This window comes from Myiozetetes cayanensis, unplaced genomic scaffold (assembly GCF_022539395.1).
Source record: "Myiozetetes cayanensis isolate MyiCay16 unplaced genomic scaffold, myiCay2020 scf36, whole genome shotgun sequence".
Taxonomy (NCBI): Eukaryota; Metazoa; Chordata; class Aves; order Passeriformes; family Tyrannidae; genus Myiozetetes; species Myiozetetes cayanensis.
In genome coordinates, this window is record NW_026087588.1 from 291,028 (window position 1) to 314,659 (window position 23,632).

A 23,632-nucleotide genomic window follows, 5' to 3' on the forward strand; every position below is an offset into this window, starting at 1 on the left:
TCCCCTACAGCAAACTAGCTATGGGCTAGTGATCTGCAGAAAACACATTCCTAATACAATAACAACTAAAACAAAAAGTTGTTTTCATTCACTGCCCATCTATTCAGGGCTCATGCATTTCTCACTGCTGTCCTACCCAACCTCTCCATGTCTTTCTATCACACTGCTCTTTACTCACTCCAGTCCTCAGGCACTCAGGATTTGGGTTGAGTTCTCTTTGTCTAAGGTGACAGGCCATTTCTCCAGGGTGGTTCCCAGCTGGAGCGCTGTAGCTCTTCCCTGGGTCAGCAATGAGAACAGGGAACTGAAGGAGCTCTGGCTGGGTGCTGCAGTGCCACCCTCTCCTCTGAGGCACAATCCCAGGAGCAGGCAGTCATTCCCTGCAGTCACACCTTCCACAAGCCTGTTCCTGCCAGGCTCCCTCTCGCACTGGGAAGAGGAGCAGCTGTTGAAACGTAACAAATTACACCAAAAGGTGCAGCATGTCCTGGTATCCAACAGGTCTGGCACTGCTACAGCTCCTTCTGCCTGGGCCTTCCATGAGCCACCCCAGAGGCACAGACCGGTGAGATCAAAGCAACACAGGATTTAAAAGAGCACAACTTTTCTATCCCCTTTCCTCTCCTAAGGAAAATTAAGGGTGTTTTAGCCTGTCACTCGGTAAGACAGAGGAAGTAATTTCCCCTGTATCTTTACTAACCCAGGGAGCTTTACAAAACAAACAAAATCTTTCATGATTTGTTTCTCTCTTCTTCCTGTGTATTCAAACAGAACCAGGTTAAAAATACAAGCAATACACACAGGAAAAAAAACAAACTGAAAACCAGATAAATGTAAAGACTCTCTTATTTTAAGTGAACAGCTGAGTTCACGTTCATGAAGCTGCATGTTCATTGAACAGTCTTTTTAACTAGCCTGTGTTTTACATGTGTGACTTCAGGTATTGCCTCCTGCATCCTATTCATACACTACTCTGCAATCCAAATTACTAACTTCTTCATCAGTAAAGTATTTATATGCTACTTAAACACTGACTTATTTCCAGTGTTTCCCTCATCTTACGCTGCAAAGGGAATACATCAGGTGTTGGTGCTCAAGGCCTGATTTTCTAAAGTCTTTGACATTACAAAGTGTTTCATATGGTCTAAGCAAAGCACCTGCTGAATCACAACTGCCCTGACAGTCGTGCAGGAGAAATTCCACAAACCAGACCCAGGGACATAAGCAGCAGAGGAAATACAGCAGTGAAGTCTCGTGGAAGAATCTTGTCCCTTAACACACATGACAACAGTTCTTTATGACAGCACTTAACTACCTTAATTATGGATGAGAAAATTCCCTTCCTCCCACAGTTCTACTTTACTGTCCAGTTTCTGACAGAATTGGAGCACGGGATCTAAGCTCTTATTTAGCCTTCAGAAAAGTTCAGTGTAAGAGGAGAAAGCCTGGTCTTAAGGGGAAGAACAGTACACAGGTATTTAAGTCAAATCAGTCTTGGAAAACATTTACACAACGAAGGCAAAGCAATCTCTGTCCTGCACCAGGAGGTACCAAGTTCAGAGTCACCTGCAGTCAGGTTTTCTATGTAATTCAACGGGGAACAAGTTCCCTCATGGAGAACTGTCCTTACTAAAACCAAAAAAAGAACCAATCAACATTCACCCCACCCCTCAAAAGAAAGGGAAAACAAATTCCACTGTGCAGCATCATATTTATGCCTCCAGGGCTACCAGCAGTGAGTGTCAGACCGCAGGGCTCCACCACAGAGCTTTCTGAGCTGCCTGAACCACATTATTCATCACCTGCTCCACAGGTTGCAGCTGAAGGAAATTAAGTAGACGCTTTTGCAGTGAATCTCTGCAGTGTTTGGCAGTCACACATTGGTCAGCTGTAATTTGAGGCGCTTTGCCCACAGCTACCTTTAACATTGCACCTCTGCGCGAATTAGCAGCACAAAATAATACAACACATGACAGTGGTTGCAAAGGTCTAGGTAATGGAAACTGGCCTTGTACCAGCAGGGAACTTCGACTTTTCTCTTTCATTTTATATCAAGGCAAATATAAATCAGTTACAATTGATACACAGTGTTACCATTTCAAGATACATAAACAATGGGGGAAAAAACAAGCAGTCCGCCACTGTCTCTTGCTTCAACTTCTCAGTATGCAGCAGACATTAAATATATAATTTTACAGAACTAAGAGAAGTCTAACAGTACTGACCATCTCCTCAAAGTTCTTAGGAAAATAGCTTCCCCATACACAACTTGTGCAAGCAGATCTGCCAAGTTTGGGAGATTCAGAAGGAATAATCAAGAGAAGAAGAGGCTATTTTCACTAAGTGCTTGGAAGATTTTTTTCCCCAAGCAGGCATCACATCACGTGGCCTAAAGGCATGAGACCACCACCAAGGAAAATGTACCCAGCCTTGCAGGCAGCACTTCAGTAGCAAACACCTTGGGGACTACCTGCCTCTTGGATCCTTCTCTAGCCTGCATTTATTGGGAAGATGGGAGCACAAAACAGCACATCTCCCAGGGCTTCCTTCTTCAGCATGAAAAACATAGGTAATATAATTAGTCCGAAGCTTAAAAATGTTTACATTACTTGAGACCAGTGCAGGCAGTCTGATGACCTGCAGAGAGAATTACTCCAGCAGGAACACCTCCTTCATAAATCATTCCATTTGTTACTCAACCTCAGTTTTACAAGTTTATGCTCAAATTAATCTTGAATTCATCTGCCCGTGAAACAAGCAGTCTTGCAGCCAAAGCTGTTCCCTTTCCTGCTCATGAAGAAATACTTCGGGGAAAAAAATTAAATCCTACTTTCATGACCACGTATTCATTCACAACTGCACCGAGGACAATCACAGGTCCAACTCCCAGGAGCGGCTACAAAACCAGCCCAGCCTGAGGAGGGGTGATCCTTCACCGGCGTTACAGCCACCGGCACTGCGGGACACTCCGGGCTGGGAACACGCTGTGCTCAAAAGCCGCTGTGCCTCAGCCCTTGGGGAAAACTCTCCTGGGACCGTTCCCAGCCCCGGCCCCTCCACCTGGCGGAGCGCCGGGGTCTGCGGGGTGAGCGGCACCACCTCACGCGTGTCCCGCCACCGCCGGCTCCGCTGCACCCCCGGGACACCGCGACGGACCCTCCCGGGACACCGCGACGGACCCTCCCGGGACACCGCGACGGACCCTCCCGGGACACCGCGACGGACCCTCCCGGGACACCCCGAGAGCCGCTCCCAGACTCGGCAGCGCCACTCCCGCGCCGGCTCCTCATCGACCGACACCGCCCCGGGGCCCCCCGCGCGGGCCCTGAGGGACCCCGACCCACGGCTGCCCCTCCGCCCCGACCCCCGCCCCTCCTCCCGCCCCGGGCCCTCCGGTACCCGCGGCGGCAGCACCCCGTCCCGTCCCATGCCGAGCCGAGCCGAGCCGCCGCTCCCGCCGCTGAGCGCGCTCCGCCGCCCGCTCCGGCCGCCCCTTCCGCACGGCCGGGCCCGCCCAGAGCCGCGGAGCGGGAGAAGGAGGAGCAGGAGCTGTGGAAGAAGGAGGAGGGTCCCGCCGCAGCGAGCCCCCGAGTCCCTCTCTCCCTCACCACTGGTCCCCCGCCTCAGCCCCGGCCTGCGGTTCGCCAGCCACCGCAGACGGTGGTTTTTAGTTTCCCCTCATGAAATCCACCAGCGATTATACAATCGTAGAATCGTCAAGGTTGGAAGAGACCTTTATGATCATCCAGATGAACCATCAACCCAGCACTGCCACGGTGACCTCTAAACCACCAAACCACATCGCCCAGCGTCAGATCCAGACTCCTCTTCAAACACCCGCAGGGATGGTGACTCCACCGTCTCCCTGGGCAGCCCATTCTAATACTTTACCTGAATCACCCCTATCTCAGCTTAAGGCCGTCTCCTGTGGCCCCCTCCCTGCAGGCACGGCAGAAGGGACCGGCCCCTATCTCAGCACACCCTGCTGTCAGGGAGCTGAGGTCTCCCCTGAGACTCCTCCAGACTGATCAGCTCCAGCTCCCTCAGCCACTCCTCGTCATACTTCTCTTCCCTTTCACAAGCCTTGCTGCCCTTCCCTGGACATGCTCCAGCCCCTCAGTGTCTTTTTTGAAGTGAGGGGCCCAGAGCTGAACACAGGACTCGTGGTGCAAGTTTACTGAGGGTTACTTCATCTCTTGCTCCAGCGGGTTTCCAGCCCTCACTGGCCATCAGTAGTGCCCTCTGGCAAAGCAGCTTCCTCCGGGGAAAAAGTACAAATAAGACGGAGAAGAGCCCTATTGGTGCAGCTGGAAGGGGGAGACAGCTGCAGCACTTCAGCCCAAAGCAGGCCCCATGTGCTCCTGCACTGCAGATCTGATCATGTTGCAATTATCAGAGATCATCTGTGGAGGAGACACCCAGAGACACCTGAACAATGCTGCAGGTGAGCCCTGTGATATTCAGGACAACCTCGTGGAGTCTTTTCCTAAGAGAGCTCCCAACTTGTCTGGCTGCAGGAGCCTCTCCCTTCAATTGCACACACATACTGACCCACCCCCCCCACATGCCCTCATGGGGCACCTCAAAATCTCAGCTGGAACAGTTGCACCTCCACTATATCTCCCTCTCCTTCACAAACACTGTCTCCCAGCACTTCTCCTTGTACCTCCCTTGTCCCATGCTGTCCCTCCCCAAAAGTCAAATACAGATGCCTCCCTTTTGGTGTACCTCTTCATTTTAGTATCATTGAAATGTGCTAGAAGTCCTTTAGCATATTCTAAAAACACCAGAAAGCACTTGACAGAAAAGTCTTCAAAAGCTCCTCTCAATTCCATTGTCAGAGATGAGGGAAACAACCCTGTCATCCACAGCCCCTTAGAATGCCTTTCATTCTTCCTCATTTCCCTGGAGAGGGAAACTGAACTACTTCCATGGCACTAAATTATCACAGTTGGCTCAGGAAAAAACCATTACTCACTGGTCAGTGCAGGCAGGCAACAGCCAAAAGGGCAAATACCTCCTACCCAAGCAATGCACTGACCTGAGCCTGTTTCGTGGGACTCCTCCCTTCTTGGCCTCGCAGTTCCTTCTCCTGCCATGCAGGACAGGATGTGCACTTGGTCACTTTGCAGAAGTGCAGGTGCTCTGCTGCAGGACTGGACACCCAGGCACGGGACACATGCACGAGCACACCAGGGCAGGGGACTGTGACTGCAGAGCCAAACACGCGTCAGTCATGCGGTGGAAGAGAGCTGTGCTTCAGTCACATGGGCTTTTAAACAGTCCTGAAGGGCTGAACAAAATCACAATAAGATGGTTATGCATTAACTTGCTGTGACTTACCCTGTAAACAGTAGCATGGCTGATTCCCTTTGTGCTCTGGAAAGGGCAGAGCAGTTTTGCTCAGTGAACACTCCGAGTTAAATTAAAGATGTTAGAGATGTAACATGAGTAGCATATAAATACAAAAATGCTACAGTATAAAAGACCCCTACAGGCTTTATTGTACCCCAGTTCACTTGGGATAAGGAGCACATGGAGTATGAGAAATTAGCCTGAGCTAACAAACTCAGGAATTACAGTGTCAGCTTACCTGGCCTAGTTGGGGATGCATTTGGGTAGGCAGGAGCCTCACAAAGCCCCTCAAGCTGCTGTATCCTGGGTAAGGTGTTATGTTCCAGAGACTCACGGACCTTTTCTGTCTTTCACCCCCTTCCTTTCAGGAAATCTGAGATATAGCAAATGTGGGAGACTGCTGTTCTTCCCCAGGGAGCTGGAAATCTTTCCCAGGAGATGTATTGGACACTCTGAGTTCTCACACTATGCCCAGGTGGATCTCGGCAAGGTTATGAAAGAGGCAAGAGCACCCAGGATGCTCCTGTGTGTGCTTTTCCCTTGGAGACTTGTGGAGTTTGAAAGCCAGAGGAACTTTCCCCTTCACTTCAGCTGAGCTTGGATGAGCCCCAAAGAACACAGAGTAACCCAACATTGTGAAATTATGAAATGTAGGAGACAACACTCATATTTTCTTAGTATCAAAAGAGAGGCCATTATATAATATTTGCTACTGTGGGGGAACAGGAATGTCTGCTTGGTTCCATGATTACAGGGGAGGCAGTAGCAAGTTAATGCTTAACTATCTTCTTGAGATTTTGTTCAATCCCTCAAAGACTTAAGAAAAACCCCAAGCCAGTCTTGAAGTGGAATCTTGAAGTGGAAAAAATCTGGAGCGGTTTTATTACGTGACACACAGATACCGCCCTGTGATCCAATCCACTGCCCTGCAAAAGGAGAAATCAGTGCTCTCCAAAGAGGGAGCCTGTCAGTGTGTGAGGAAAAGGGGAGATGCCTGATTGCTCACTCTGCCTCCTACGCCCTTGCCCCGGTGAAGTCACTGACTGTTCCTGTCCTTGGGTGCTGCGAAGTTCCAAGAAGCCAGTGCTTGGCTCTGCCAAAGCCACGCCTGCCTGAGGCTGAGCTGGCAGGGCCAAGCACTGCAGGGATAGTGAATCCCTTGCAAACACCAGCTGGGCCTTTATCGGCACAAATGCCGGGTGGGAGCTGGCACAGCCACTGCTCGTGCTGCTCTGCTGCTGCTCCACTGACACTCTGCCCGTGGTCTTTGAGCCATGCGATGAGACTGAAGCTCCTGCTGCTTCCTGCAGGGCAGTGCCTGGTGGGTGCTGTAGGGCCAGGGGAGCTGGGCAGCTCCCCTTGTGCAGCCTCTGTAGCTCTGCAGGAGCTCCTGCCCACTGCCAAGGGCACCAGAGGTCTGTACAACCCCCCGGTGTGTGTGAGATGGGCCATTTTTAACTGGTTATGGACCGTGGGGCTCATCACTGTGTCCAGGGTGAAGGGGAGCAGTTACGCCACCTGCCAGTTACAGAAATCACTGAGGCTGGAAAAGACCTCTGAGACCACCAAGTCCACCCTGCGCCCGATGCCCACCTTGTCCCCCAGTCCAGAGCACCGAGTGCCACGTTCAGCCGTTCCTTGGACACCTCCAGGGATGGGGGCTCCACCACCTCCCGGGGCAGCCCCTGCTAATGCCTGAACACCCTTTTTCTGGGAAGAAAGTGCCACAGAACGGGTAAGGCTGGAAGGGACCAGCAGAGGCCACCAGGCAGGACCCACTAGAGCCCGGGGCACCCCTTGAGGTAGAGGCTGGCCCAGGGAGCCGTGGTTGGGTCTCTCCGGGGGCGGTGTCTCCCCCAGTTCCATTGTGTCCCCCCGGCCGGTGTGCCGGGGCCGTGTCTGTCCCCCCGGGCCGCGCCCGTCTCTGTCTCCCCAGCCCGTGTGTCCCGGCGCAGGCGCGGCGGTGACGCCGAAGGGCCGCGCGGGGCGGGCCCGGGCGGCGGCGGCGATGAAGGTGGCGGTGGCCGGGTGCTGCCACGGCGCCCTGGACAAGATGTACGAGACGCTGGAGCTTTTGCAGCGGCGGCACAACGTGCGGCCCGACCTGCTGCTGTGCTGCGGAGACTTCCAGGCGGTGCGCAACGAGGCGGACCTGCGCTGCATGGCCGTGCCGGCCAAGTACCGCCACATGCAGACCTTCTACCGGTGAGCGCCCGGCCCGGCCCTGCCCCGGCCCCGCGGGCCGGCCGGTGCAGCAGCTGCCGTGTCTCCGCAGGTACTACTCGGGAGAGAAGAAAGCCCCGGTGCTCACCGTGTTCATCGGCGGCAACCACGAGGCTTCCAACCACCTGCAGGAGCTGCCCTACGGCGGCTGGGTGGCCCCAAACATCTACTACCTGGGTAAGGGCCCTGCCCTCAGCCCCAGCCCTACCCGGCCTGGCCCCGGCTCTTTCCAGACCCGGCTCGGCCCGGCCCTTTCCAGACCCGGCCCGGCCCGGCCCCGCCGTGTCCCCTCCAGCCGTGTCCCCTCCCGCCCCTGCCCTGGGTGAGCGGCCCTCGTCCCGTGTCCCGCAGGTTACGCGGGCGTGGTGCGGTTCCGCGGCGTGAGGATCGGCGGCATCTCGGGCATCTTCAAATCTCACGACTACCGGAAAGGTACCGGGACAGCGGGGAGGGAGTACCGTGGGGGTGGGCCTGGCTATCTTCATTCCCGCTCCAGCTCTTGGGCTGGAAACCTCTGCTGGCTCAATACCCCAATTTTTTTGGAGTTGGTGATGAGTCTGTAGCTGCCCGGCGACCACAGCAAGACGCAAGGCACCTTGTGAGTGTTGTTGGAACAGTCTTGTTTCTTCAGTGGCAGCGTCCTTTTAGCCTGCAGTGCAAGAGTCTTTAGTTTTCCTTGTGTTCCCAGTGTGACACTATATAAATGTCCTGTCCTGTCCTGAGTTTTAATGTCCATACATCCAGTTCCTCCTGGTTATATGTATGCGTATTCAAGAGTTCTTCCTTGGAAGGGTGGCAAAAATCTTGTCATAGATGATGCCCTGTGTCAGTGTTCTTTCTGATCTTGGCACATGCAAGAGTGATTGTGATTACTGTACAGTGCTATCTTCAGTAACATGGGGCTTCAGAGAAGCTTTGCAGGTGGCTTTCAAGCTGCAGAGTACTGAACTAGTTCTCTAGAATATCCGATTCTGTCTAAAACCCATCAATGCTAATTAAATTTGTTGTTATCAAGGCACACTTTGTATGCCTGAATATTGCGTGTGGGAGGTGAGTCGAGACTCTCTTGACAATAACCGTGACTACTAAGTAAATATGCTTTCTGTGCATTCTTTAGAGTATGTAGGAGCTGTGCTAGACTTTCAGGTTCCTTGTCCCCAGGCAAACTTGGAAACTCATCCCTTTGTCAGGGGTCGTGTTTGTGGTACCTGTGGGTTGTGACAGGGATCTTTGAGCTGCTGCTGAACCTATTAAGCTGTAGTTTGGTGGTGGGTGGCAGCACTCTTGAATAAACACAGAAAATCACAGCCTCAGTGGCCTGAGTCAGGAGTCAGTTCTCATGTGGTGCTTTGTGATCTTTTAGTTTATGCTTCTTTCTGAGTTGTTATATCCTAATTTATGTTCTGACCACTGACCACTCACAGAGGCTTGCTCTGTGCTCTCACTGTGTCTGTGCCCAACTTCAGCATTTTCTCATCTCCCCTGTGTTCTTCTCCTGTGCCAGCAAGGAATGGACCAGCAGAGGTTCACTTGCATGTGCGGCCATGCTATTACACGATACAGAAGTGTCGTGGCTGTGCAGCAGGCAGCTCTCTCTGGAATTGCCCATGGCTGTCACTGTGGACGTACTGAGGGCTACCATCTCACCTCAGAGCTGCAAAACCTCATAATTCTTTCTGCCAGAAGTTATTTGTTTCCAACAGGTCCTGGCTTTTGAGTATTGGAGCCAAATTCCTGGGTTTTGTTTCCACAACCGAATTACTGTATTTTCTGTATTTGTGAAAAGAAGACACACAATGGAAGAAGTGCCCATTGTTGGAGGCACATTTTTACAACATATTTGCCTCACACATAAAAGATTGGCAGCCTGTTGGTGTAAGCTCTGTGTCTGATTAGTGCCAGCTTTGTATTTGGGGTGCTCTAGGTTTCTGTGTGACCCCAAAACTCTACCTTGCCAGCAGTGTAGGAGGGAACTACTGTTTCAAGCAACTACTTTTGTTTTCAATGTTTCAGGCCACTTTGAGTGCCCACCATACAATCAGCAAACAATTAGAAGTGCTTACCATGTGAGGAATATTGAAGTCTTCAAACTCAAACAGGTTAGTGAAATTCCTGTTTTTTTAAACAGCGGTAAATAGTTCTTGTTCATTTGGAAGTGAGAAGTTCTGTCCAACTCTGTCCAAGTTGTTGTTGGATAGCAAATCTTGCCAACAACTCTCAGTTGCTTTGGGCAGACCATTTTATGTTGGATGTTGTTCCACTGTTGTTCCTGCTGAGTATCTCCCCCAATGCTTTGTGTAGCAGTGCAGATTTGGTGTGAATCAGGCACAGACAGGAGTGGGCTTTTTGTGTGGTTTTTTTTTTTTTTTAATTGGATAAAACTCTTAATTGTTGGATAATTGGATAGAATTTTAATTGGAAGGTACTCCAGTGATACCCCTCTGTTCCAGCTTTACCTTAGCCTTAGGAAGGTGGGTGCTACCTTATCTAACATCCTAGGTGGTGGTTGGTACAAAGTTAACTATTCAAAATTGAACCAGCTAAACAAGCTGATCCCAAATCCCCATGGTTTAAGTCTTTTTGACCCCAGGGTGAGAAATTCAAAGGACAGTTTCACTTTATTTTTGAGCTCTTACCTACTCCCTGCTGTTGTCACAGGGTCACTCCATTTGGCTGAGGTTGTGGTGTAAATACATATCTCTTTAAGCATCTTGTGAAGGATTGTCCAGGTTGCACTTGCGCACTGAAGTTCTCAGTAGATACAGGGATGCTGGACACAGAGTGAATCTTTGCTTCATTGCAAAGAGTTTGATGTGTTTCACTCTGAGTTTCTTGTTACTTGGACTCAGGTTTCATCCAGAGGTGGGTTCTGATGCAACTGAGGGAAATATTAAATCAAGACACACTTTAAGACATTGCTTAGATCTGAGAGGTTCTTCCTTTGAGGAAGAATATTGTGCTCAGCCATTATCCCTTTTAAACAGAGCTTTTAACAATTTCACAAGGAAGAAGATGCCTTGGGTTGTGGACAGAGAACTTGATCTACAGCTGTAATTCCCTCTGAGTGCCTGACTCCTATGGTGATGATGTGATCTCTTTTCTAAGGCAGTACAAACCCCAGCTGACTGTCCCAAGAAAGTGTAGAACAAACCATGGACATCAGAGTCCCTTTGCAGCTCCAGAGGCCACCCTCAGGATGGGGCTGGGCAGTGTGCTCCCTGGCTTTGGAAGAGAAGCTGTTGGTCTGAGAGGGAACGTGTGACATGTGTTCACCTTGTGCTGTGGGATTCCTAACTCCTTTGTCACACGTGGTGTTTATACGCTGTGTGTTTGTCCGGCAGCTGAAGCGTCCCATGGATATATTCATGTCCCATGACTGGCCCAGGAGCATTTACCACTATGGGAACAAGAAACAGCTCCTCAAAATGAAATCCTTCTTCCGCCAAGAAGTGGAGAGCAACACGCTGGGGAACCCTGCTGCCTCGGAGCTCCTGCAGCACCTGAAACCCACCTACTGGTTCTCAGCACACCTGCATGTTAAATTCGCAGCTTTCATGCAACATGAGGTAAAGGGGGAAAGACAGTGAAGAATGCATGTGCTCCACACACAGGTTAGAATGCCACTGCAAGTAATCATGTCCAGAAAAGCAACTTCTTTGTGGCTTTTGTTGCTAAAACTCAGCTTAAGCCACAAAAAAAAAAAAAGTGGTGTTAAGACTACTAGTTTGTGTAAGTTAAAGAGATGTTATAAATCAGGGGTGTAACTCCCTTAATCTTCTTCAAGGATGGCATAAAATAACTGGTGTTACTTTGCTTTTGAAATGTGTTAATTTAGCTTACAGGAAAGCACTCTCTTTCCAGCTCTGTTGGAGAAGGAGACAACTTCAAAATAAGGTGATAGAGGAGCCACTGAAGAGGGTGGTTACCTGTGGGGGGAGGGTGCCTGTAGTAAGGCTTGGCAGGTGGGGTTGCCTGGTGGCCTGGGTTATGCCAAAAACCAGCCTCTGTAGTTGAAACAGTTATTCCTGAAAGTGGTGGAACCTCCTTTTCCTGTTTGCAAGTTATTTCGGTGTAAAAATGTAACTCCAGATCTTGCAGGCTCAACAAGTCTGTTTTAATGTGGTTACAGTTTTCCTTTTTGCTCCAGGGCTGGCTGGCCTCAGCCTTAGGGACGACATGTGGCTCCTGATTTATCTTGCTGTCACTTGCATCCAGCTTCTGGGTGACTCCCAGGGAAGTCTGTCCTCCTCTTTTGTCCCTTCATCCCTTTCTTATGAACCCAGGCTATGTTTCTATTTCAGAAATTATTTTTCCTGCAGAAGTTATGCCTGTAAACCTCGTTTAGAACAGTCAGATTTCACAGAACTGCTAAATGACTGTATGAACACCATTTGTTTCCTAGACAAACTCCAAAGAAGAGCTGCCAAAAGCAACCAAGTTTCTGGCTCTGGATAAATGCCTACCACACAGAGACTTCCTGCAGGTGATGGACATGTGCACTGGGTTTTCACAGGCAGTATTTCCCTTGTCTGGGCTGCTACTGCTGAGCTTTGATATCAGCTGGAGAATAGTGCTGATAAATTTTAAAGAAAGGAGGAACAGGGGATGTGTGGAATGGTCTTTGCATAATTTTGGGCTGAAATAAGCAGACCTCAGGTCTTGCCGTGCAGGTGCAGTGTTTGCTTATCCCTACCATCCCCTTTCACCTTGGAAAAATAATTTGACTTATATGGATGAGTCTAAAACTCCTTGCTGTGAGAGGGAACCCCTGACAGCTCTTCTTCAAATGCAGTCAAGTGTTTTAGGAGTCTGAAAGTAGCTTTAGTTGATCAGCTGAAAGGGAAGGTGGTTCATTATCTGTGTTTTGGACACGTGCTGGGCTTTGGCTATGCAGAGGGACACAGGGGTGCTAGTCCAGACTTAAAATCCTGTAGCAAGGCTGATCTGGGTTAGTACTACCTGCAACAGCGTGGTGATGCCCACGTGTGTAGCTCTGGTTTAAAATGCATCTTTTTTTATTTTTTTCTGTTCTAAAACTACCTTAAAAAGTGGAATTACTTTACGGATCATTTAAAATCAGAGTCTGACTAGTGCTTCGACTAAACCAAACACTTTGATTTGGGTTAATGTCATTGAAGACAAAGTGATTTGGATTTCAATCCATCAGCAGCTGAAAGAGTTTAAAACCAATTCCTGTTCATTGCTGTGTGTTCATGCAGCAGAATGACTGTTGCCATCAGTTCTTGATGTGTATGTGAATTTAAGAGCAGGCAAATTGAATTCTAAGTTGCATAACTGCCCAGTTGCTGGCAGTAGGGAGGGGAGGTTGTTCTGCTTTTTATTTGCTGTAAGCTAAAATTCAGAAATGCCTTTTTTGCTGTTGTTGATTGTCCTTTTTTAGCCCCTTCTGGTCTAAACCTGTAGGTAGGGCTCGAAAGGACTTGTTTGGTTGAGACCTCTAGCTCAATGTACTTTAAACAGTGTTAAAACTCTGCACAGTGAAAGTAACAAAACTTTAAGGAGTTTCTGATGTCAAGAGGAATAACTCTGTAATTTCTCTTGTTATTATCTGTGTTGTGTGTCTTGTGAACAGATAATAGAGGTGGAGCACGATCCTAATGCAGGTGACTCCCTGGAGTATGATGCTGAGTGGATTGCAGTGCTCAAGGCCACCAACAGCCTGGTTAATGTGACTCAGAGCTCCTGGAACATGCCTGAAAAGAACGGCCTCCATGCCAAGTATGTTGCCTGCAAAGTAGAGAGGAAAGTGGGATTTATTTTTTTTTTTCTAGATTGGAAGTAAAGTTATGTCAGAGCTGTGTTTGTGTCCTGTGGCCTGTCATGCCTGCAGGACTCGCTGAATGCCTTGGGAAGCAGAGGGCATGCTCAGAGCTGTCCCCTGGAGCAAGCAGCTTCCTTCCTGCTCTTCCTGGGCACTTAGTTTTGTTTTGCAAACTCAGGTACCAGCACTGGAGGGACAGAAAATACCCCGTGGCTGATCATCCTGCCAGTCAGATTGTGAGGCTGAAAATCAGGTTGGGTTGGCTGACATAATATACAGATCCCTGGGAGAGGAGGGGGAAATATCAGTACTGACCTAAGGAAACTGAAAGCTTCCCTGAAAAGATCAGGGAATGATCTGAAAATGATCAGGGAAAGCCTGAGAAATGAGGTGTCTGTCGTGGGATGGATTCAGAACCCCTCCTTTCAGTGGGAACAGGCAGTGCCTTTGGACCAGCTGCACTTGTTTAAACTCTCTGCACTTTTTTAGGTGGGATTACAGCGTGACAGACGAAGCCATCAAAGAGGTGTTAGAAGAGCTGAATCATAACCTCACAATCCCCTGTAACTTCACCTTGACAGCTGCTTGTTATGATCCCAGCAAACCCCAAAAAAACATGCAGCCAGTTCATACCATCAATCCCCAGACCACCGAGTTCTGCGCCCAGTTTGGCCTCACTGACATCAACAACAGGATCCAGCAGGCGAAGGAAGAGGGCTCAGGACGGGGTGAATGTGAAGAGGAGGAGGAGGAGGAGGAGGAGATGGACAGCACTGGGTCAGCAGAGGAGCCCAGTGAATATAACACAGATAACTCTGGCCTCTCCTCCATCAATCCAGACGAGATAATGCTGGATGAAGAAGGTGGCGATGAAGACTTGAGTACATGCTCTGTGGACCCTTCCCCTGATCACCCTCCCGAGTTCTCCACCAGCTTCTCTGACATCCGGATCATGCCAGATTCCATGGCAGTGTCCTCCGATGATGCCATGGACTCCAACAACGAGGATCTGGAGAAGTCTGGTGGCAGCAAGCAAGGGGAGGAGAAGAGCTCCACTGATAGACCGTTGAAGCGCATTGGGGGTGATGAGAACGGGAACAGTGGCATTAAAAAGATCAAGAGGAGGAATCAAGCCATCTATGCTGCAGAGGAGGAAGACAAAACAGATTAGCACTTCCTGGGATGGGTAACTAAGTTCTCTGCCAGCCTTTCTGTGGGAAGGTGGTGAGAACTGCTGGACTACTTATGCTTTTAATGTTACGTGATCTTATTCGTTTACTTTCTTGAGCTGGATGTACCTCTCACGGAGAAGATGATTTATCTGGGTTAAACGTGGAAGTCAGAAGCAGACTATTCCAACAAAGTACTTTGACAAAGGATTTAAAGCTTATCTATCACTCAGTTTTGCTTCAGTCCCTGGTTATTGGTGTATTCTCCATATCTTCAGCTGTACAGCTCTACAAGAGTCACTGTGCTCGTCTAACAACAACTTAGACTGTAACCCAAGCCCAAGTGAGAGGATGTCTGACTTACAAGACTGAATGATTTGATTTTATTGCTTTTGTCTTGTTTTATACTGAACTTTTAATACAAAGTAGCACACAAAATAGCTCTGTGAATTACATTTGAAAGTAGAATTCCCAGGATAACAAAACAGCAATAGAAGAATAAAGATTTTTTTTTTTTCTGGTCTTAGTCATGCCATAGGAAAACTTCATGGTTGTAAACAAAACTGTGTATTGTCCAGGATTGCTTTTAATTATAGTTTTGGTAGGGAACCAAGTCTCTTGATTCGAAGAATGACAGTTTTATGGGGACCATGGCAAAGTGCATCTCTGTTCTTAGAACCTCATTTGTGCTCTGTTTCTTAAGACTTGAGAACAATGTCTTAAAACACAAGTAGTTAGGAAGAACAGCTTCCTAAATGTGGGCATCACCACTGTCCCAGTTCTTACTGATTATTAATTAAGGCTCTGCTGTTCATACAAGGTGGCGGCTGTTTTTAAGTTGCCTCAGGCAGTAGCACCCATTGTGATCATCAGCCTCCCTTTTCACTTTTCACTTCTTTTCAGTAGCTGTAACTTGCTGAACTCTTACAGCTGGATTTGGAATCTTCCAAAGCACCTTCATAACCTTTGGCTGAGAGCAGAGACCCTTTTGGAAGATTTCTTTTTGCTTTTTTTTACCCTGAATTATTAGCAACCAAATTAGACACTCCTTTGGCCTGAAAGGCTGTGAGGATAACAAAACTTCCTGAGTTCATGGCAGTGACAGTGTTTTCAAGCAGATGTCATTAGACTAATTTCTGCCAGTGTCTGCTGGTGTTCTGGGCTAAGCTTTTGGAGTCCAGACTTCCCCACAACTGTGGAAGTAGCTCCCGTGCTCTTCCCCCTCCAAGGCACAGGGAGTGTGGAGGAGAAAGTGTCCTAACAGGAAGAAGGAACTGGACAGGGAGCAGTGAGTGAAATGGATTGGTGAGTGTGAGTTCTGTAGCAGGGAAACACTTTGATCTCAAGAACCACCTGGTTCCTCTCCTGTCAGCAGTTCACTATGAAAACTAAACGTGTGTGAGTATTCAAGGACTAGGACATGACAAAATTCATGCTCCCTTAGTTGAATTACCAGCTCCTCTGTCAGAACAGCCCCAAAGGGCCGCGCTGAGGGGTGAGGAGAACCTGCGAGTGTTTGGGGTGACCCTCAGGGGGTGTAAAGTAGCTCTGAACTGTCAGATAAGATACTGAAGATAGCTGAGTCTCCTTAAGGGTCCTTGAATCAGGACCCTTAAATCTGAATCGTGCCTCATGATCTGAACACTACAATAAAGTATTTTAAGGATAAATTGTGTTCTGGACTTGAAAGCCACCCAAGGGCCCTGAGTGTGGTGTGGAGCTCTCAGGTTCTCTGCACTGAGTGGAACATGTGTCTTACATGGAATAGACTTTTCACTCTGATTTCTATTGCTTTTAAAGCTGTTTTGTTGTGTCTTGTCCCACATCCCCCCGCTTCTGATAAATATGTTTAGGCTCTTTAGAAAGCAGGAGACTTGTACAAGGTACAATACTGATTTTTGAACCTTTTCAGGAATTTTTTATGAACTATTACAGCATCCATTAAGCAGAATGCAGCTGGTAAATACAGTTACCATACACTTGTCCAGAGCTACCACTTGTCCACACCCTCTTTGCAGTTTGCAGTGTCCTCCACTACCTTGCTCTCATCCATTATGGATTTTCCCTGCTGGCAAGATCCTCTGCTGCATGATTTCCATTGAAGCTCTGAGCTGTTCCAGTAAAGGCCAAATACTTCAAAAAGTATGTAAAACTCTAGGGAAGGCTGACAACTTTAAATTGGCTTTTAAGACCCAGAGCCTCTAGTCCTCTTTAGAAAGAAGCTTTAGAGTTTCTTTGAAAAGTTTTGACTTCTGAAAATTTGGTGAGAAATCTCTGAAAAGTGTTCCTCTGTCAGACCCTTGTTTTGCAGATTTTTCAGTGTATGAGTTTTGCACTTGCTTCAAAACTGTATGTGCTGTTATTAGTGCTTGAGAAAAATGTTCACCTCTTCCATTCCAGGCCAGCACACAGATATTTTCGGAGCATGACACTGATCTACTCAGAGGAAAACAAAAAGACAAATAGCCTTTTTTCAAAAGTAGAGTATTTTTTTAAATTAAAGCTATTAAAGTGACCTTGTGGCTGCACCTTGAAGTGTATTTATTGTGTTCCCATTATCCTCTGCAGTCTCTAACAGCTGGAGAAACTCTTTACCTGGGAAGAGCAAAAGGTGAGACACGTGAACCTGAGCTGTGGTGTTTTTACTGTCCTGCCCCCCATTTAGTTCTGACTTTGAGGTTGGTATAATGGGTATCCCCACACTTCAGGTGGGGAAATGCAGGGACTGATACAAACCCAGCCCATCCTATCGCGCTGCACAGCCCCTCTGAGTGACGCCGTGGGGTCCGGGGGGTATTTCTGTGAAAAGCAAACTCACAACCAAACAAATCAAAGAGGGCAACAAAAGCAATGACAAAAAGGGGAACTCAAACCATTTATACGCGACCGAGGGTGGGAACGGGGGGTCAGGCTCGGACTCCGCTCGGGCTCGGTTCGACTCGGGCTCAGGCCCCGCTCGGCCCCTTCCTGCTCTGCGGGGCTCGGCTCCTTTCGGTTCCTTTCGGCCCCGCTCGGCTCTGTCCGGCTCCCGGCGGAGGCCGCGCCCTGTCTCTCCCCACTCTCTTCCTAACCCCCCCCACCCGGGCGCATGCGCAGAGCGCGCGTCGGCCCGCACGCGGCTGCCCGCGCGGGGCGCATGCGCGGAGCGGCGGCAGCGGGGGCTCGGCGGGGCCGATTCGCTGGGCCCGCCCCGTCCCCGCGGCCCCGGCCCGGCCCCGCGCCCGCCCCGACCCGCCGGACCCGCCCGCCGCTCCGCCATGAGCGCCGCCTGAGCCCGCCGCCAGCCCGCCCCAGGCGCCGCGGGCCGCTCCGCCAAGATGGCGTGCGTGCTGGAGGCGCCGCTCCGCATGAGTGTCCTGTCGGTGAGTGCCGGGCCCGCTGACCTTGGCCCCGGGGCCGGGCCCGCTCTGCTGGCCGGGGCCGCGCTCCTTCCCCTCAGCGCCCCGAGCCGGGGCGGGGTTACCCTCCCGAGCGGCCCGGGCCGGGGCTGCGGAACCGTGTCGTTACCGTGGCACGGCCCGGGCTCGGCGGCTCCCTTGGCCCACGGACCGCCCGTGGCCGGGGTGCGGAGCGGGGCGGGACGGGGGCTCCCCGTGCCCACCCGGCGGGGCGCGGCTCTCCCCGGGGCCGCGGGGGGCTCTGGCAGCCCCCGGCACAGTCCGAGCGGTCCCGGGCTGTGCGGCAGGAGCGGTGCGCAAGGGACACCCGGGTGCTGCTGCCCGCGCAGGGTCGGGGCTTTTGCTTTTTTCCCCCCCAAAATCCGCCTGGACACGGACACCCTTCTGCATGCTGCAGACCTTGGAGTTGGTGGTGTGGGAGGGTATTTTAGAAACAGCTGTGGGGTCTCTGAAGTCTTAAAAACTTCTGCATATAAAAATACACGGGTCAGACAGCTAAAAGCTGTTCTGAAAAATATTGTCTTTCATTACACAGTGGAAGTTTATCTGTAGGGTTTGTGTGGCACAGTTTAATGGTATTCCTGGAGACAAAGGAGCCTTGCTGTCTCTAGATGACTCTCCTCTGCTAGGTGAGACCAGAGGCAAGGAGCTACTGCCTCTGACATCTGGGTGGGGAAGCAGGAGGAGAGACAGTCCCTGAGCAGGCGCTTGCAAAAGCAAGGAAGAGTTTTCAATTCCCATTTAACTTCTCTCAAGGAAAACTCCTAAGGAAAAACTGGGAAAGGCTTAATAAAAAGTGAGCTGGCTAGGAGAAGAGGTGAGATAATGGAAGCACAACCTGGCACGTGTTCGTGAGAACCTGCAGGGAAAATTCCCTTCCTCTTTCCCACCCTTGTTTTTTGGAACGCTTTCCATCTCCAACCTTGGATCTTCTCAAAAGGAATAGCAAATCACTGGTGCATAAATGTGTAGCTTACAAGCATGGTCCTGTTGCTGGGAAGAGTTTGCTTTGTCTTCTGAAGCGCTGTGAGAATGCTGTGGGGAATATTGTGCTGCTGTCCCCGCTGAGGTTGTGAGGGACAGGCTCTGAAATGTGTAGGTATGTTACAGAAAAAAGTCTTCTTACCAGCTTCCTTATTTTGGAGGGGTTGTGGGTATGTGTCTTGAGCAACACCAACTGCTCCTAGAAACTTTTTCTTTCAGGAATTCATGTTTATTGTGTATAGTAATTAAACATAATAAAACTGCAATTCGAGGCAGTGCTGATAACTGCAGCTCATAAATAGCTCCCTGTTACCTTGCTCTGACACCGTGTTGTTATCTACATTAAGCACCTCATCTTCCCTAAATCACACTTGAACACAGGGTTAATCCCTGAGTGGATGTTGCCCAGCAGTAACACGTGTCACATTTAAATGTCATTCTCGAGGTTTACTGCCTCTTGCCTGAGAGATTTTGTGGGGCTGCTGCTGCACAAGCCATTCCTGTTCTCCTGCCATTCTCTGAGTTGATATAAACTTGCCATTGCTATTTGTTTTCTCTCTGCAGGAGGTCACAGCCAGCAGCCGCCACTATGTGGACAGATTGTTTGACCTCGACCCCCAAAAAGTCCTGCAAGGTGTCATGTAAGTCATTGGAACACCCCTGGGCTCTTGGTTCTGCGTAGGCCAGGGGTCCTCGATCCCACTGGAGCTGGAGGGCAGGGGCAAGAAACTCTTCCTGTCTTTTTTTTTTGAGAAATCCAGTTGGCAGATCTTAATGCCCACATGGTAGTATTGCTGTAGGGATAGTATTGATGCAGACTCTCTGTAGTGCACGTGGGTCATAATGCAGCCTCCAGATTGCCAAAAATGAGGTTTAACTTTCTGTGAGCGTTGACCAACTTTTTGGGATACGCTTCTTCCTTTTGGCCACCTTTTGCTCCTTTTCCAGGTCTGGTGAGATTCTTATCTCTTCCTTTACTGCTGAGTCAGTGTATTTGCCTCTTACTCTTCCCCTGCTGCCCTGCCTCAGTGTTGGCTTTTACTTTTTTAATGCTTGGCTTCTGTCTCACCATGGGAACTGCAAGCTGAAAGAAATGCTTCCAGAGAAATTAATTTGGATGCAAATTATATTTCTGTACTTCTGTTGCATGCCGGTGGTCAGGGGCAGTGACTGAGAGAGTGAGGGAAGGACTTGTCCTGCTGCAAAGGTCTGGTTGTTTCCTTGCTGTCCCTGGGCTATGAGCTTTCCATCAGAGCCACACAGACAAGTGGCAAACGAGTCCCTGCCCAGGACTGCCTTTTGGTGGTGAAACAGGACCTCTTTGGGCTTCCCAGTAACTTGCTGGCTGTGGCTGTCTAGGAAAACACCAGGAAACATCAAAGGACCGAGTGGATCAGAAAGCCAAGGATAGTGGTTGTGTTGCTTAGCACAACCTGAGACGTTTTCTAGTAGCAGATGAAAACAGTTATTCCAAAAGGTGCCCCAGGGCAACATATCAGAATGAATGTCCCCTTAAATAGGTGAAAAACACAACAGACATGAGAATGTCCCAGCACCATTCTTGGCTGAAATACCCCCTTAGCCGTACAAAACCTATGATACTCTCCCATAACTCTGTGCAGGTTCTTAACTCTGCTGCAGGAGAGTCTTGTGTTGCTCCCACCCCTTGGCCTTCCTAGTCCACTCCCTCAGGGGCTGGTGGGGTGGTCCTGGGGCGAGGATGTGTCTCATCCAGTGTCCCAGTGGGGTGACTGAGCCCCTCTTTTCTCCTTGGCAGATGCTCTGAGCCCTGGCTGGCGCTCCCTCCCTGCTATCCTTTCTTTTCAAAGGACTGGAACCCACAACCCTTGGTAATCCCTTCCCTATCTTTTGATGTGTTATTCTTATCTTTTGAAGTGTAACTGATTTCCCAGAAACAGGAAGTTTTAGGCAGCATCTTTGTCTCAGTTAACATCTGAAATTCTTCATCTTGTCCGTGGGTGTCAGTGGATTCTATGCTGAGAGGCTTTTCTTGTATTTAAAGACAAAGAAAATAACAATTTATTTCATAATATCTTTCACTGGGCAGATTTGGATGGTAAAGCTGTATTTGTGATACTCTGGTTGGAATCTTCGTTGTGGGAGTGTGTCTTTGCTGACTCTGAGCCAGTCCTATGTGGCAGATGTGGTGTTTTCAGGATATTGATGGATGGGTGTGAAGGGAAATGTATATAAAAAGTAGAATTTCGAGTAGTGTATGTATTAAACATTTCTGTCAGTCCAGGGTTCTCTTTGGGCAGAAAAATCCTGCTTTTCCCTGCTTCCTTTGACTTCAGGGTGTCTGCAGAGGTATTGCAGTTGGGATGAACTGATATTTGGGGTGGAGTAGAGCAGGATTGCAGTTCTTCCAAAGTGCCTCTCAGAAGCTTTACCAGCTATGCTGCATCCTTTGCAGAAAATCTTTGTTTCCTAAGATGTGCTGGTTTCTTTTCCTGCATCCTGGCTGCAAATACTGATGACCTAGATTTTTATTTTGATTGATGGAACTGTATGAATATCAAGGATCAGAAAATAGGCTGTTGTAAGAGGCTTTGTTTCTGCTGATTGTCTTCAGTTACAATAGTCCTGTTTTTAATATACTTGAATTAATGACTTGGGTTTGGGGCCTTTTTTTAATTGCATCCTTGTAATTCTAATGCAACCCAACTTCTGAATGAGCTTTGATAAAGGTAAGATGTAGCTAAACGCTTCTTGAACTTGAAAATCATGCCGATCCAGTTTTCATCTTGTAACTTGAGAAAGCTTTCATTACATATTCTGGAGGTATTTAAATGATCAGAATCTCTTTTTTTCCTCTCTTTCCCATGAATTTTTAGAGAGGTGGTGTTCAGATTCTCCTTTGTCCAGACAGTGAAGCTTCACCTGGCTGGGAGATTTTTCCTCTTCCTCATAACGGGGAAACAGAACCCTGTTGTTTGGTACTGCTGACTGTGGTTCTGTTGATCTCATTAAAAAATGCCAAGTTTCCTGCAGAACTTCTGTTCACATCATTTGCACCATGTTCAGCTGGGGGTTGATAGGGGAAGGGGAGAATTTGGAGTACCTGCCAGTGAATCCTGAATTTGAGCTCAGGGATTGAAAGGCTGAGATTCCTACAGGGGTGACCCCGACTTTTACAGCAGCTGGCAGGGAACCAAAGTGTTCAGGGCTCATCTCCATACCCACACCTGTGTGGCACCTACCTTCTCTTTACTGTCTCTGTAGATGAGCAAGACTAAGACTTCCTTCTGTAAATGTGAACTCTACATTGTGGCCGTGCTTATGCTAGACACGTCTGTAGGGTTTGCTTTGTGGCTCCTGGGATGCTCCTCTAACCCTTTCATCTTGTTGTAGAGCTCAGATTCCCTGCAGGGAGCTCTGAGTGCACTGTGCCAGGTCAGCACTGTGTCAGGGGTGCAGCTCTCAGGGCACGTGGTGTGGGCAGGTGCTGCAGGGCTTTCAGCACTGGGGTCTCTCTGGGCTTCCCTGAAAGGTTTGCTCTTCTTGGCAGGGAGCAGAGCTGAGCTGGCTCTGGAAATTCGTGTTAGGAGAGCTTCATGTGCCCCGAGGTGGTTCCTGCTGCATCATCCTGTGCTTTGCAGTGGGGCAGTATTTATTGTTTTAGAAACACTTCTGGGTTGTGATGCTTAAGCTGCCATTTGCTTTTCAGCTGATCTTAGGCTCAGGACCACGCTGTTTAGATGCAAGACTGATACCTGGTTTTGTCCTTTGATTTATTTGCTGGTTGAGGGCTTCTTTGAGAGACATTTTGTCATGCTTACATTTAGCCTGGTGCCTTCAAAGTGGCAATCTATCACTTTGTGGAGAGCTGTGTGATCCTGTCTCAAGGCTGGGTTTGAAAGGAGAATTCTTTCTGACAAATCTGACTGCTCAAGGTCCCAACTGTTTCTCATCAGGCCGTTCCTGAGCAGTCACAAGGTGTCATCTAATACAACTTGTAAATCATCATCTTTGTGGTGCACTGAGAATTCCTTATGCTGCTGCTGTCCCTGGCCTTTATGGCCAGCAGGAGTTAGACAAGGATTTTCCAAACTTGCGTGAGGTTTTATTGCTCAGGACAATGAAAGAAACATCCTGTAGAAATGGCACTTGGCATTGATAAACCACCTCAGACACTGTCTGTTCTCCATCCAGCTTGTGTTATTTGTGTGTTCTGGGGTCTGAGGTGGCTGTTGCAGGCAGGACTGGGGGGCTGTGTGGCAGTGTCCTGTGTTTCTCAGCTGTGGCAGTTGGAGGGAGCAGCAGCGCAGAGTTCACACATCTGCACGAAAACTGGGTGAAATATAAGAGGCAACTTCATGGAGTGGGAAGAGAAGAAATTCCTATCTCAGTTCTAATGGAGCAACAGGTACCCCCCTTCAGACAGCTGTGAGGAGACCCCTTCTTCTTCTTAAACAAACCTTCTTTAGCACTAAGTCATGAACAGCACTTGTTTCCATCCAGTGCATCCCAAACAACTGCAATGACAGTCTGTGGGCCCTTCTGAACCCAAATTTTCTGCAGGAGCTGGGTTTTTATGCATGTTCCCTTGGCCCTGTGGAAACAGAGCAGCCCTTAGGGGGTTGTTGCTGTTACACTTTGCCCCTGTACATTTTGGGTCAGTTCTGTTGTCTCCCAGACACTGCACTGCAGTAAATGCATCTTCTGCATTGAACTTGGAGGTGTAACTGGCTAAGAACAAG

The 23,632-nt window shown here is 49.1% G+C and overlaps 3 protein-coding genes across 8 annotated transcripts in view; 2 read left to right on the top strand and 1 right to left on the bottom strand.

Moving 5' to 3' along the window:
- Positions 1 to 5,144, bottom strand: part of PPP2R3A (protein phosphatase 2 regulatory subunit B''alpha) — a 49,471-nt gene extending 44,327 nt beyond the window's left edge. Inside the window, exon 1 of one of the 2 annotated variants that reach the window (XM_050328102.1) lies at positions 5,042 to 5,144. The gene's annotated coding sequence lies outside the window, so the exon portion shown is untranslated. Of the gene's footprint in view, positions 1 to 3,399; positions 3,502 to 5,041 lie in introns of those variants that run through there. The other variant, XM_050328101.1, reaches the window with a different exon arrangement.
- A 2,190-nt stretch (positions 5,145 to 7,334) lies between these two features.
- On the top strand, positions 7,335 to 17,057 carry DBR1 (debranching RNA lariats 1). 2 transcript variants are annotated; one of them, XM_050328098.1, is made up of 8 exons: positions 7,335 to 7,560; positions 7,631 to 7,755; positions 7,930 to 8,010; positions 9,592 to 9,677; positions 10,920 to 11,144; positions 11,981 to 12,061; positions 13,172 to 13,317; positions 13,850 to 17,057. In XM_050328098.1, exons 1-8 carry the CDS (start codon positions 7,364 to 7,366, stop codon positions 14,529 to 14,531), a joined length of 1,623 nt encoding a protein of 540 aa, XP_050184055.1. In that variant the 5' UTR covers positions 7,335 to 7,363; the 3' UTR covers positions 14,532 to 17,057. The 2 variants fall into 2 exon arrangements, with proteins under 2 accessions (XP_050184055.1, XP_050184056.1); XM_050328099.1 differs by lacking the exon at positions 11,981 to 12,061.
- A 695-nt stretch (positions 17,058 to 17,752) lies between these two features.
- ARMC8 (armadillo repeat containing 8) overlaps positions 17,753 to 23,632 on the top strand; it is a 62,675-nt gene continuing 56,795 nt past the window's right edge. For 3 of the 4 annotated variants that reach the window (XM_050328046.1, XM_050328048.1, XM_050328049.1), the window contains exons 1-2: positions 17,753 to 17,891; positions 19,476 to 19,552. In XM_050328046.1, coding sequence (XP_050184003.1) covers positions 17,847 to 17,891; positions 19,476 to 19,552 — 122 coding nt within the window. In that variant the 5' untranslated portion in view covers positions 17,753 to 17,846. Of the gene's footprint in view, positions 17,892 to 19,475; positions 19,553 to 20,688; positions 20,762 to 23,632 lie in introns of those variants that run through there. The other variant, XM_050328050.1, reaches the window with a different exon arrangement.